Source organism: Nylanderia fulva, unplaced genomic scaffold (genome assembly GCF_048542155.1).
Source record: "Nylanderia fulva isolate GAGA-0341 unplaced genomic scaffold, ASM4854215v1 Scaffold34, whole genome shotgun sequence".
Lineage (NCBI taxonomy): Eukaryota > Metazoa > Arthropoda > Insecta > Hymenoptera > Formicidae > Nylanderia > Nylanderia fulva.
The window spans coordinates 558,912-573,455 of record NW_028190411.1 but is presented as its reverse complement, the minus strand read 5'-3'; the positions used below and the strand labels follow the sequence as shown (position 1 = coordinate 573,455).

General features: G+C 35.5%; 2 protein-coding genes across 2 annotated transcripts; both read left to right on the top strand.

Moving 5' to 3' along the window:
* The first annotated feature begins 724 nt into the window (after window positions 1–724).
* igl (IQ calmodulin-binding domain containing protein igloo) lies at window positions 725–12,804 on the top strand. The gene is made up of 4 exons (XM_029304343.2): window positions 725–1,721; window positions 7,631–7,891; window positions 7,979–8,106; window positions 9,467–12,804. The coding sequence occupies exons 1-4, from the start codon at window positions 1,643–1,645 to the stop codon at window positions 9,614–9,616; spliced, it is 618 nt and encodes a 205-aa protein (XP_029160176.1). The 5' UTR covers window positions 725–1,642; the 3' UTR covers window positions 9,617–12,804.
* A 104-nt stretch (window positions 12,805–12,908) lies between these two features.
* Window positions 12,909–14,339, top strand: LOC114932172 (zinc finger matrin-type protein 5). The gene is made up of 3 exons (XM_029304344.2): window positions 12,909–13,721; window positions 13,830–13,967; window positions 14,049–14,339. Exons 1-3 carry the CDS (start codon window positions 13,595–13,597, stop codon window positions 14,282–14,284), a joined length of 501 nt encoding a protein of 166 aa, XP_029160177.1. The 5' UTR covers window positions 12,909–13,594; the 3' UTR covers window positions 14,285–14,339.
* The last annotated feature ends 205 nt before the right edge of the window (window positions 14,340–14,544 follow it).

Here is a 14,544-nt window from a genome sequence, read left to right as displayed (position 1 = left end):
TAAACTTTTTCTTTGACTTTTTGCGATCGCGAGATATACACGTCGAAAAGAAATTCGTATCGTTTATCCGTAATAACATCTTTAACCCTTATCCGTCACGAATTCGCTCTAACGTCGCGTAACGACCGAGATAGATTAGCGGGCTACGTGTGCGTGCACCGTGAAGACCGCGAGAGAGATCGATATTCGTTCCAGAGAACGAGAGGAACGGAGAGGCTGGCGCCGGTCTGGCAACTGTCTAGGCGAGCAGAAATACTACTTGCTGTCTGTGCGAAATCGATCGCGCGCTTTTAAGGTCGCGCGGGAGAATCCGCTCCGGATGACGGGCGACAGAGAGAGAGAATATGGGAGTACATTGGGAGTGGCGGGTAGATTTTTGACATAGTCATTCGCGGTGCGCGACCGAGACCGGATCGAAACGATCGGGTAGTCAATCTATATCGGGTGGTCCTTCGCACGCCGAATCCTTTAGCGGAAGGACGAGCACCGCCATAGGGTGACAGCGAGGCTTGCGCTTTAGCCTCCGCCGCCAGAAGCATGCCGCTTCGCGCGCCGGCCGAAATGTGGCTAGAAACGTGGCGATCGTTTCCGCGTGCGTTTCTCCACGCGTGAGAAACCGGGGAGAGTTTTTCCGCGACGCGACGAATATACCCCCGCGACATATATATATATATATATATATATACATATATATATATACGTATAGAACGACTCTCCGTGGTACAAGCTCGCCACGCGAGCAAGGGCAGGGTCGTGAGCAAGCAACGCCAGTACCGTTCGCGACGCCGAGGACAGGATTTCTCGTCTGCGTGCTCGCGATGTTTGACTTTCGGTGAGTCACGATCACGGTCGGTGGAATCCTCCGTCGAAGGGGCAAAACGTGAGGAACACGGGACACGTCGCGTGAGCGGGAGAGCATCGGATTACTTTCGAGTGTGAAGGATTGTCTAGCAGGTGCCGGCGCCACGCGACCCGTGTCAGTAACCCTCGAATAAAACGGAAGGAAGATTCAGGGGTGGGAAAGAGAGAGGCAGCAGGAGGAACGTGTCGGGGCGAAACGTACATAGATAGATAAAAGTAGAGGGAGAGAGAGAAAAAAAGTGCGAGATATAGTTTTTAATAAAAATCATCAAATCTTAATATAACGAAATATATAAGCTTTAAGTGCTTCGAAGAAATTATATAGCGAGCTGTGACTAAAAGAGGGGAGTTACTTCCATTATTAAAAACACATTAAAAAACACAAAGACGATCATTTAAAAATATATTTAAAGCGTAGTAGATTTTTATATAAAATTTTTTGAGCAATAAGAGACAAAAAGGGTGAGAAAAAAAAGATAATAAATAAAAAGGTGGAATGAGCAAGGGGGACAAATAAAAAACGAAGAATGAGAAGATAAAAAAGTCAAAAGAGCGCGAAGAAAATTTATAGACTTTACCTCAGCCTCTCTCTCTCTCTCAAAGAAAAATTATACCGTATATTGCTTACGAGACTAATTGCTCTATTGAGAAAAGTGGTAGCTTGATACGATTTTTACTCGGTAACGCGATGTTAACGAGGGAACTGCAATAATACGGGCGCCTTTCAACGACGTGGTTTAATCTGACATAAGGAGAGCTTAGAAACGAACTGAGGAGAGACATGGGGTGCAACACTAGTAAGGAAAGTGTTCAGCCAGCGGTTGAAGAGGGAAAAGAAGGCGAGTCCGTTAAGAATGGGGGTAAGCGCGATCATCCCTTCTAATTTATTAATTGTGCAAACAGCAGTGTCGCGACGAGAATACTATTCAAACTTACATACCATGTAATAAATGCAATTTTGTTTGCGCTTTTGCACAACACACTTTCATCATTATGATTTGCATGACGTTCATATTTTTAATGATGATTGCATATATTGTCTGATGCTTTTTATCGCTCATCTCTATATATTGCGATTACCGCAGAACTTTGGCGTTGTTTATCTTGACAATGACAAAGTCCGCTTTGTTTCACAAATGATAAATGTTTCTCTGTTCAATACATACATGCACATTTCGCTAGATTTTTCGAGCTGATTGCGTGCACGCTTCAGTAATATCAACGCAATCAGTAGGGTCGCCGGGACAAACGACTATTTTCTGCGTAATGAATACATTCAGCGTGTGCAGTGATGAAATATAGAAATTTTTAACATTCAATTAAAATTTTATTTTTGATATTCCCTATAAGATTTACATATAACAGAAATTCTTGATTACCCTCCCAATGGAAAATTTCGGGTTATCAGACATCATTAGTGGTCGATATAGTAAGATCTACATAACTCTTAACCAATTCACTGGTAATGACTCATAAATGAGCACTTTGCCAATTTTGAACGAATTTGACTGAAACTTGGTATACCCATGTTTTATGTTTTTATACTCTTTATAGTTAAACTTTCATATAAAATACGTAATTATTTGCTCTCACCAGTTTTGGCACAAAACGTCGATTTCGGATTGACCAGTGAACTGGTTAAAATATATTCTAATCTCTTTAAGCAATATCAAAATAAATTATTTTTTAAATTTAATTGACTATATGTAGAATAAGTTTTTTATAATATAAATATTGAAATATATCCAAATTTTTTATCTAAATATTTGATTATTCGAGACGAAATTAATATTAATATATTAATATATGTGAGAACAATACTTATACAAAAATGTCATTAAATCTTCTTTTTAACTTGTGATTCTCCGAACGATATATTTTTATAGATTCTTAATAAAAAGAATAAACGTCATTAACTTGGTGAACGAAAAATGGGACGCTTGTAAAATACGATGGGGACGTATCGAAAAACCAATGGAAGTAATGATCGCGTGATGTATGTCAAGGTTCAACCCTTCGCTTTCTACATCTATGAAAGTTTCTTATAATCGGAAAATGTGGTGGAGTTAATGGCGTCCGGGTAAAGAAATTAAATAAGTTAAGAATTACTAGCACAGGAATATACTATAACTCTCTCATATTTAATGAAGTTAAATATATTAATAAAATGTATGCAGAATTGTTTGGAGCAGCTTTTCGTCGGCATTTAAATCATATTATTATCTGTCGAGTATAATATGGTAATTGAGTTTTCGAAGGTAGTGATGGATTATATATTACTATACATATATGTGCGAGAAAAAAACACGTCATATGATAATAATAAAGAACAAAGAATGGATTTGTCAATAAATTGATTTAATACGTTCGAGAGGTTTCTTGGGAAGAATTTTCTTGAAATTATATTTCTATTTGTCTGATAAAATAACATTTTTTTTCACAACTTATGAATTTTGCATGTTTTAGAGTTTATTAATTAATAACTAGTAATTAAGAAGATTAACTTATCATAAGTTGATACAATCGTGCAATTGTTTAATTATTTAATTTGCGCACATTCTGCTTTACTGGCTGCAGTAACAAGTTATGCAACGTAACTTGTGCTTTTCGGGCACAGAATCAATTATTCGAAGCTTCGACAGTTTTCTGCATGCGAGATATTGGGTTTCATCAATACCGACATCTAGATATTCTATATATGTGTAATTCATCGATCGAAGGCAGAAATGCTACCGTAGAATGATGGATGACTACATCAATACATGTAAAAGTTTTGCAAAGATCTTAGAAATATACTAATCGACTTTAAAAATATCGTAGTTTCGAGCTGTTATGGATGAGTGTCTATTTGAAATATTCAAAGTATTAAGGCAATTTTTCTTCATGATCATAGATACAAAATTTTTTTAGTAAGTTGAAAATGTTTTTCTCTGCGTGATTGATAGATAAAATAATTAATTTAATATTGTAACAGTATATATATATACAATATAACATCTGACCTAGTTTCGCTATTGTATATAATTGCAAATCGTTATAATTTCTGGATTGAAAATAACACAATCAATCAATTACTTAAAAAGAATATTTCACAATAAGCGATGTGATAACAATAAAAAACTATAAAAAAATATAAGCTTGCACTACTGCAATTGTATTTTTCAAGTTAACGAGAGTTGAATATAAATGAAACATTGTGCTGCCAATTGTATTTTCATAGTTGTATTACTAGACCGCATAATAATATGAGCAGTTGATGAGTTAGATAAGTAGCTTATATTGTATACATATAATATGTAATAGTTCATTATTTATTGATATTGTTTTAATAGGGATACTAAATTGTGTACGCATTAGCTTTTTCTTTAATCCTCTTTTGTACCATCACTGGCTTCTTAACGATTAAGATGCCCTGACAATACTATCGTCTTAAAAATGGCATATATTTCTTGATGCTTCTCGAAAAGAATCATATAATATTTCCAAAAAGATAAAATATTACCACAAAGCGCGATTTTGCATTGTTCAATAATAATTTTCAAACATTCGTGAATTAGGAAAATGAAAAGAAGAGATTTCATGATATAAAATCACTAATATAGAATGACGAGAGCGCAGTAAATAACTACGAGCATGCTTGTATTTTGTGCCAAGTATATAAAAAATTAAAAAAGCCTTCACAAATCTCAGTTCAAAAAAAGAAAATAAAAAAAAGAGAAGAGATCAATATCTTTCTTGAGTTCAGGAGAGTCTAAAGCGGACCAAGACATCGACTGCATTTAAATCCACAGACACGATTTATACACATTTGTATGTGACTCGATATATATAAATCATCCGATCGCGAGTCGATGCGCTCATATGCGGCAAAATGAATGTTCGAAGTGGCGAGTAAATAAATAGCGGGGAAAAAGAAAAAGTTTCGTAACACGAAGGGTTGAACGACACCTGCGACGGCCCTGTTCCGCGGTGCGTCTCGTCGCGAGGCGAGAATCGAGAGGGCCGCGACTGCGAACGAGCGGCGCGGCAGGGCCGTGATCGGCCGCTATTATAAACGGGGTCGCCGGGAACCCGGGAACAGTCAGTCGCACGTCAGATCGAGCCGCGCGTGGATGTGCAGGTGAGAGAGTAGCCGAGAAGCGAGGAAAACGGCGACGCGACTCCTCCGACCCAGGTGAGTCGCGGGCGCGAGTAGTGCGACCCGAAAGCCGCCTCTCGCCGATATATGACCACGACGACGACGATGATAGTCCTCCTCGCGTGCATGCACCTCGTCGTCGGCGAGAGAAACCGGGTTAAAAGAGGCGGCGCGAGGCCGCCGGCCGGGGGATGAAGTGATATTGTCCCGAGGCACGCGAATTTGCATTCGTCGCTACACATCGTGAATATATCCGCGAGCGCGCAAAAGCGAAAACGATGATCGACGAGGCGATTGTTAAGGTGCGACGCGCGCGATTCCGTTCTTTCCTTATACCACTTGCCTGCACATCCGAGAATGCATATCGAACGCCAACCGTGACCGTCAGGTCGAGTTAAAAAAGAGATCGTTATCGTTTGGCGATATGGGGAAGCAGTTGCACGCTCGAAAGCCCTAAATCGATTTGAGATCAGCTGTTTGATATCGACAGTTATTTCGTATCGGTCTGACGGAGACGTAAGCCGTTTGATAAATGCGCGAAATAAATTCCATCGCGCAAAAAAATCCTCGGGGAGAAAAAAATTGTCGCCATCAAAGAGAGAGAGTGAATTCTCAGATTGTAAATCTGTTTTTGTCAAATGCTTGATGGTTTCGATTTATCGTTATTGACCTTTTCATTTTTTTTTTTTTGCACATCATTAATCGTGAAATCTTCCTCATTCGATAAAAAATATTTCAAGAGACACTGATGGATATTATCAATTAATTATCAAATAGTCGACGACCTGAAATTAGAACAAAGGTTTTCTATTTCTAAATTAGAACACGACATTTAGTCGCAAGATATTAATAACTAAGCGGCTTTAAAAAAAGTTCATCGTTAAAAAAAAAAAAAAAAATAATTCTCCGGAGTTTTTTAAACAATAACACGATTTTCTCTCAATAGAAGTATCTATCAAATTTAACTTAAAAAAAATACAAAATAATGTATAGAGAATCGGACCTTTCTATTAGTTAAGTAATAAAATGAAATTTACATCTATTTAGAGCTACGAGGTTTCATAATCAAGATAACGATGTTTCTCTAATGGGAAATTTGATTTCCTTGAGGGTAGTTCTAGTAACAAGGTCTGGGTGGATCGATGATGGGACATCCTTGCGTGATATCAGAAAAAGAAATAAGAGCGCGAAGCATTCAAGGAACATTGTTGTCGTAAAAAACACAACACGAAGGATGCTCGTAGAGAGGAGATTACGATACAAATAGCGGCTAGCTCCTAAATAAGCACATTTTAGCTTTTAACTGAAATTTCATATCCGCTATATATGCACGCACATAAAGTGCTCCACGATCTTATCATCTTTCTCTCTTCGTAGACTTTTTACTTTCTTCGCGAGCTTTACAGCGTACATAAACATAAATGTCGATAAAATTACCGCGGACTTGTACGGTCGATCCGTCCGTTTTGCACAACGTGGTAAAACAGTTGGGAAGCGCATAACTGTGGAAGAATTCATTGCTGTCGTCATGAAATGTCAGTGTATTCCTTCAAGTCCTACTTCGTCGAGTGGTAACCTAGGGAAACCGTGTCGCGCCAAAGCGCTCGATAGCTGAAGTGTTCTCTACTTTTCTAAAAGAAAATTCAGTTTCCGATAATGTCACACCTAATCCTTGCACCTCATAGTCTTCCCCTTTGCATTTATTCGAGCTCAAAGAATTTTAGGTTTCCATTGATTTAAATTTATAATATATATATATATATATAATATGTATTTAATAAAAATGAATGAACGAAGGTGCGTTATTTCCGAAAAAGATTCACCGAGATACCGGTAATTGAGTCGGATCATTAAGAACGTTTAATGAAACCTGGGAAACCTTGATGTCCGATACGGGAATTAATCTTTGTTACAACTTTGTTCTCTCGCCGGAAGAAATGAAGGAAATAATAGCGATTATCTTCTGTGATTTCCAAGGAAAAGTTACGTCGCGTGAAATAAACGCATAAGAACACGGTAGAGCTTTAGATATGTCGGCACGCTATTAGTGTATACATACATCGATTAATCATTTTGCGCGGGGACACGCAGATTTAATTTAATCGGGAAAGATCAAAAGAAATCGATTGGCCGCCACCATCTTCCCATCGAGGTGTGAAATATTAAATATGTATATTAGGCACTGTGTGTAATCTCGAACGTGCAGCGCGAAAATAGAAACGCTAATCGATACTTGTCGCTCTCTGGACGTGTCTGTGGAAGGTGAAATGTTCGGAATAAATGTAGGTGAACTGTGGCTAACACGGCGGCCATTTCTAATATACGGGATGTAGCCGCGCCCTTTCTGCACTGGGTTACGGATTTTCTGAGCAATTTAGGACTGTTTTCCTCTTGGGGAAAATTTATTCAAGCAGATAATCAGAAGATCCCTAAAATGTGCATCTCTTGTACCAAACATAATTTATGAATTCGCTATTATATTTTATTACAATAATTAATAATTGATCCCGATCATTCCTTTAAAAAATGTTTAGCAATATCACACATAATATCTTTAATATCTCAAAATTATATATTGAAATTAAAATTAAATTAAAATTAAAATTCTATTTTAATTACTTCTCTTCGAAGATATCTCAAAGGCGGGGGAAGACAGTGCAACGAAAACCGAGTCCTCCGAGGAGAAAGAAAAGGACGCGGAGGGAGATAAAGAGAAGGAGGAGGCAGCAGCCACGAAAATACAAGCAGTTTTCCGCGGACATCACGCTAGGAAAAGTTTAAAAGTGGCTAACACGGAGTCGGAACGAACGAGGATCGACAAAGCATCCTCGGAATCTGCAGAGGAACCTACGAAGGAACAGCTGCAGGAAGAATTCTCTGCCGACGACAAGGGTAAGCGATTCTATATGATCTGAAATGAATTCGAAGTTAGAAGAAAAATCACGCGAATCTCGAAAGCACTCGTCTTCCACTCCATAGAGCTCTGTAGCGCGGTTTCGAAGATACAAGCGACTTTCCGGGGCCACATGTCGAGAAAGGACGCTGCCGCTGCCGCCAAATCGGCGATAAACGCGGTCGAGAGCGCAACTGCCAAGATAGAAGAAAAGGTAAGTCAATCTCATTAAATATGTAGACTTGTTAACTATTTGATCAAGGAAATGGTTAGAAAAGTTGGATAAAAGAGAAGTTGCTTTATCCAATATTCGTCTCTCCTCTTTCGACCTTCCGCGAACAATTTTAAGAGGCGCTATTGATTCTCTAGAATTTCTTCTCTGAGTTGATGTTATAGATTTTCAAGAAAAGTTACCTTCGTCTCTCGTGCATTTTTCATTATCGTTATTTATACGCAACGAACTTTTGCTTTCGACTGAGTTATTTATAATATAGAATATTATATATTTAATACATAGAAATTTGCATTTTAATGAAATGTGTTTAATATTTAAAATTTTACACGTGTATGTACGCGTCATATAACAATTTTAAAAAATTAGGAAAATAAAAAGATTCATTCTCGATTCATTTTCTTGACAATCTTGCACAATGTAAATTAATTAATCCCGTTTAATGATGATTAATTTTCTGAGAAGGCTTCATTTGACATACACATTATCAGTTTTTTTGTCAAGAAAGATTAACGACTAGTAAAGTAGAGCGTAACTAATTATAATGAAAGAATAAGGCGCTTATTTAAAGAAATTATTTTTTCTGTTAATATATTATTTTATACTAATGAATAAAATTTATAATTTTCTGCACACATAAAAAATGTGTATAAAAATAATATGAATGGATATTCTAAGACGCTAGTCAGATCAAATTGATTATAAATTCATGTTTTTCAGAAATTATCTTTCTGGAAAATACATTATTATGGTTATACACTTTGTTTATACACTGTGCATTATATTGAAAAAAAGAATAAATAACTTCGCCGCTATAATCAAAGTAATTTTTTTCTCAATCCGTATGACAACATTGATTCGATCGATAGAACAGTAATGACAGGTTTTGATGCGCAAGGTCGTCGTAATCGATCATTTCTGTGCGAGGTTCGTGAGAGAAAGCTATTGTTAGATCCTTTGACGTTATGTTGATCCATGCCCGGCAAGTAATCGACAGCTGCCTTCCAAGCTGAAGATGATCTGGGTATTGAAGCGCTATTAAAGCTCATCCCGAGATCAGTAGACCGGTATGGTCTATAAAGTTTAAGTTACTTTCATGCCGATTAATTATGTACGGGATAATTGACGCACAGCAGGATTCCGCGCAGTCTAAGTCTCAGCGACGATATAAGAAGAGTGACCTCTTTAAACACAGGAGACACTTTGTGCACGGACAGAGAGAGAGAGCTCGATTCGGAAAGCTGTATTCGAGGACGAAAAGATATTTTAGGACAGCGACACACCCGAATCAAGAATCGATTACTCTCACGCTTCACATTCTTTTTCTCAAACTCTGCTCCAGATGCATGACGCTGTACAGGAATTAGAGGGGATCGACTTGGCCGATCCGGACTTGCATAAGGCAGCGACTAAGATTCAAGCGAGTTTCCGCGGTCACAAGGTCCGTCAGGAGGTCAACATTCATTCTACTGCCGACGAAATTAAAAAATAAGACGCTTATTCGAAACGCAGAGGGATGCCGGGAGATAGATTACTACTTATTACAGCCAGTGCCATTCTTAAGAAGATTGAACGCCATCCCCTATTTCTTATACCTCATAATGTAGCATCCGTGGATTATTGTAAGTTATGCGCGTAAATATATACGAGGCATTCCAAAAAATCTCTCAGACAACCAAACAATTTTGATTATATTAGTTCACTTTGGACCATAAAATTTGTAAACAACGATACCGTTTATCTTACGTTAACAATTACTCCAGCCTTCTCGCCCGGGACCAGTGAGACTTTTAAGCGCTTTCTACTTTGACTAGAATGAGGATTTTTCAAACGAGACATATGCACAGCTTGAAACACTCGAATGGAGAAATATCTCTATCGTTTATGGATATATAAAAGAAAATTGTCTGGAATAAAATTGCATTGTGTAAAGAAAGAGTATAATGGTAAATAAAAAAAAAATTGTTCCTTGAATCGATTGTTACAAATCGATTTTAAGTACTTTTCACACAATTCACTCTACATGACTATTTTCAAACTACTCCTGTATTATCGATTTATATCTACATTTTTTATGAGTTATATCTGTCACATATAGGGACAAAGTCATATAATAGACAGATTTTTCAAAGCACTTTTCAAAGTATGATAATATAATATACGTAGCATAAAACGCATCATGATTGAGGAAAAGAGTAACAGGATGGGTAGGAAAAAAAAGAAGAAAAGACAAATAGTTCCTTATGATTAATCAACATAATATTCGATAGAAATTGTGATCTACAAGAACAGAACGACGAATATACACAAATTCCTCATATCTGGTAGGTATGTTAATGGAACACGATAAACGATAGAGTATATCTTTGACGTCCTGCGCACGATGAACGGAATATTAGGATGCACACTATGCATGTTAACTTTTATAAGTTCTTGTATTTATGTAAAATAAACGGTATGGTTGTACTGTCTCCAATTTTAAAGTTATTAACGATGAAAGTGGTTTTCGAATACTCTTTATTACAACACGAATGTTTTGAAGCACGATTTTGCTTTTTTAAACTTTTCTAATTTATTAATCGTTAAAATGTGATAACTAAAGTATATTTCTTGACTGCACTTTTTACATTTTCCTACAATTTCTTCTTTACTCTCTTTCTCTCTCTTTCTCTCTTCGAAAAATTGAATGTATATTTGTTTCATTTTAAATGTGGAAAGTGTAAAAATGTGTATGATTGCTTCTCCCTTGAGAACTTGGAAAGAAAGCATATTGACCTAAAAGCAAAAGGAGTTGTATCTTGATCGTCATATTACCATTTAACTTGTTAACATTTTAGAGGAACTGTAAATTTAGAAAACTCTTTCTCATATACTCGATAGGACTAAAAAAACAATCCCAAATTTTCATATAATTTTGCAAACATTAAATCAGAAATATTTAATTATATTTTATTAATGCAGTAGAACCTCTAACGGAGAAGAATAATGACATTTAAACCTTAAAGTAAAATTTAAATTATATCGTAAATGTGAATCTGTGAAATTTTTCTAATTCAAATTCCCTTAATATGATTTTTTTTCAGATGCTTCAATGTGTCGAAGACATTTAAAAGAATGTGCTTAAAAAACCGCAATTTATCGGCCTATTGTCAATAATGGAGCAATTAAATCAACTATTAAATCGAAGTTCTACTGCATCGATTAAAAGCGTGCGTAAATATACAGAATTCATAACTGAAATGAACTGAACAAATCCGTCAAAATAACGAGTCTGTTCTTTCCAGTCATGGTCTCTCTGAGTGTGTGTTTATTTGTGTGCTCAAAATTGTTATATATACTAAAGTTAAAATTCCATTTTTTAAATTAATTATTACGTTTTTCTTTAAGTATTTATTAATATTAGTTTAGCTTATCTTTCCTAAATATCGACAACTATCTCTTGAACTTGGTTGTCATTTAGTCCATTTTTCATATGTATAAATTAGCATCGATATCTCGATACTTTAAAATGGGAATTTATTTTACCAGGCCTAAAGAGAAACTAACTCTTGTGTACATTATCGATCACCTTTCGTGTATGATCGTAGCAAATAAACGATCAGTAAGAGATTCAAGATGCATAATGCGAAGCAGCAAACGAGAACAATTTTGCAACTCAACTACTCAAATAATTCTTTATTTAATGCCAGCTTTATTCGTCCACAAGAAGCAGGGTACTGCGAATTTATTATTTTTTACTTCCTCACGTTCGTCCACGCGGTTTTCTACAGAGCGAATATTATTTCTATCTTCTATACTCTTGTAATTTATATCGATCGATATTTATATCAATTTGCTGAAGACAAGTTAAATAATATTACGCGTTAAATAATTAATATTTCCGATACACGTTTAACGCCGACTATGAGCAATAATCGCACGTATTTTATTGTGACAAAATTTTTGCGGTTTAAAATGATTAAAATTATTGTATAAATTAACGTATCGCGGCAATATATAATACAAACGACGATTCTTCCTCTCAAATATAACATGCTTTTTATTATATGTGTAATATTTACTATTGATATTGATTGCGATGGTACGTGCAACTATTGTTCAAAAACCAATATAGTGAAACAACATTTTTCCATTCGCGTTATTCAATTACTTTATTTCTAGTTTTCCAATTCTCACTTCCTATATTCTATATCCATCCCTAGCTCTAAGGTCATATTTCAAATTCACAGTAGTAGGGTTCCCAAAATTTCCAGAAAAAATTACAATATTTCGGACTTCATAATTATATATATCCACGATTTTTACTTATCGATTTCTAATTAGTAATTTATGAACAAATACTGTCTTGGATCACGATTTACATATTATTCATCTAGAGTATCTACGATTGTCGGCTTGTAGAAAATTAAAGCGAAACTTGATATCGTCGAAAATGATCTATCATCGAGTAACGTTATCTAGTTTATGTCGGAGTGAATACTGTGGATAAAGAATACTTGTTGTATCGAATTATAATATAGAATGCGAAACGTTGCGACGGATAATAGTCATTCTTGTCGATACGTTACTTTATCACATATAAATAGTTTAGTGATGCACAAGACAAGTTGTGGTAAAACTATATTGTAAGAATGTAATAAAATGACTTGTATCGCTGATACGAGCGGTGCATTACATGTATTCTGTTTGTTTAAAATACATACCTTGCTAAATGTACGAACTAAAATTTTAATATCTGCAAATTCGTTAATTAGATTGATCCGATACGATAATGCGCATATATAATAATGCATATACTGATGATAATGTAATAATTATATTACAAAATATATAGTAAATAATAACGAAATATAATTCATCTTTCTTTTATTTGAATAATAATGTAATAATTAACATTATTGCTTTATCATATGTTATATAGAGAGTATAATTAAATTATACATATGTCAATATGTATTTGAAAAATATTTCTCGAGTTATTTCATAGAAACAATTATAAAAATAATCCATTTCCCCAGTATTTTCTCCCAGAAACATTGATTTTCTAAGAGAGAAAGAGAATCACTGTTTAATATAAATATGTCGAAGTAAAGTCTTCATTAAATCGATAGGATACATTAAATAATTAAGTACTCTCGGGGGGAATGAAAAAGTATCCGCGCGTGTAAGCTTTGTTATCTGATGCGCATTTAAAAGTAAACTGTGACTGACCGTATTCAGTTAACATTTATACAACCAGATGTCACTTCCCAGTTATATCTTTCCCATCTCAACCACGCACAAACACATTCTTACTCCCTCGTTTTCTGTTTACGCATCCTCCATTTAGGGTGATTTATACAAGTTGACACTTTTAATCAGTGCGTTCAGTCAGCTGTTATTTAATATATATTATAATTATTAATATAAAATTTATATATTTTTTCTATATTTATTGCAAATGCACTGAGCATATACTAATCTTATTTCAATGGGCAAGACGTATTATTGCGATTACTGCGACAGATCTTTCAAGGATGATGTGGAAGCCCGTAAAAAGCATCTGTCCAGTTTGCAACATGTAAAAAATCGAGCGAATCATTATAACACATTTAAAGGTAAGATTTTTAAAACTAAATCTTTTCTCGTACATAACCTAACCTCTCTTGCAATCTACTATAATCTGTCGTAATTGATTGTGAACTATATATCGATATTTTTTTCAGATCCAGAAACGATATTGAAAGAAGAATATGCGAAGACTCCATGCAAACGTTATATGACAGTTGGAGACTGCGCTTTCGGTTTCGGTTGTCGATATTCACATTACACGCCGCACATGATATGGGAACTTCAACAGCTCGGTAATCATTCTCTATCAATTATCTCATCATTAAATTTGTGTAAAATGCGTAAACTGTCATTAATTAAAATTGTATTTTCAGTTGCAATGAAAAATTACAAAGCCTCGACAATTCAACCTAAAAATGGTTGGCCAAATTCGGAAGATATTATTAAAGAATATTTTGAGAACCCGCTGGACTCGAGCGGTACCGAGGAGCTTAATTACCTAGTATGGAGTATACCATCAAGATTAATTAATTATCCTTATTTACCGCCATCTTTGCAACCGGTTACGTCAGAAAGAATGATCGACTGCAATTTTAGCAAATGGGGTTGAAAAGTCTGTACGCTTAAAATATTTTTAAGAACAAATAACAAATATATATTCGCAATTCCTATTGTGTTATATTTTCAATTATAAATAAATAAAATAAAATTATACGGATATAATAAATAATAAAGTATATACGTGTTATCCCCCGCCAAAATTTAAACCGTGCTCGCTATATCGGCGGAACAAAGTCCTCTCTCCGGTCTCCCTTCCAGCATCGTTTACACCAATGGCCGAGCGGATCTGCCTTGGCACAGTGATGTTGC

Bases quoted from the DNA above. Each gene is read 5' to 3' on its own strand.
- igl (XM_029304343.2), top strand. From the start codon at position 1,643: ATGGGGTGCAACACTAGTAAGGAAAGTGTTCAGCCAGCGGTTGAAGAG. The intron at 7,892-7,978 runs GTAAGCGATTCT...TCCACTCCATAG, and splicing joins ATTCTCTGCCGACGACAAGG to AGCTCTGTAGCGCGGTTTCG. The intron at 8,107-9,466 runs GTAAGTCAATCT...ACTCTGCTCCAG, and splicing joins CTGCCAAGATAGAAGAAAAG to ATGCATGACGCTGTACAGGA.
- LOC114932172 (XM_029304344.2), top strand. From the start codon at position 13,595: ATGGGCAAGACGTATTATTGCGATTACTGCGACAGATCTTTCAAGGAT. The intron at 13,722-13,829 runs GTAAGATTTTTA...TATTTTTTTCAG, and splicing joins TCATTATAACACATTTAAAG to ATCCAGAAACGATATTGAAA. The intron at 13,968-14,048 runs GTAATCATTCTC...TTGTATTTTCAG, and splicing joins ATGGGAACTTCAACAGCTCG to TTGCAATGAAAAATTACAAA.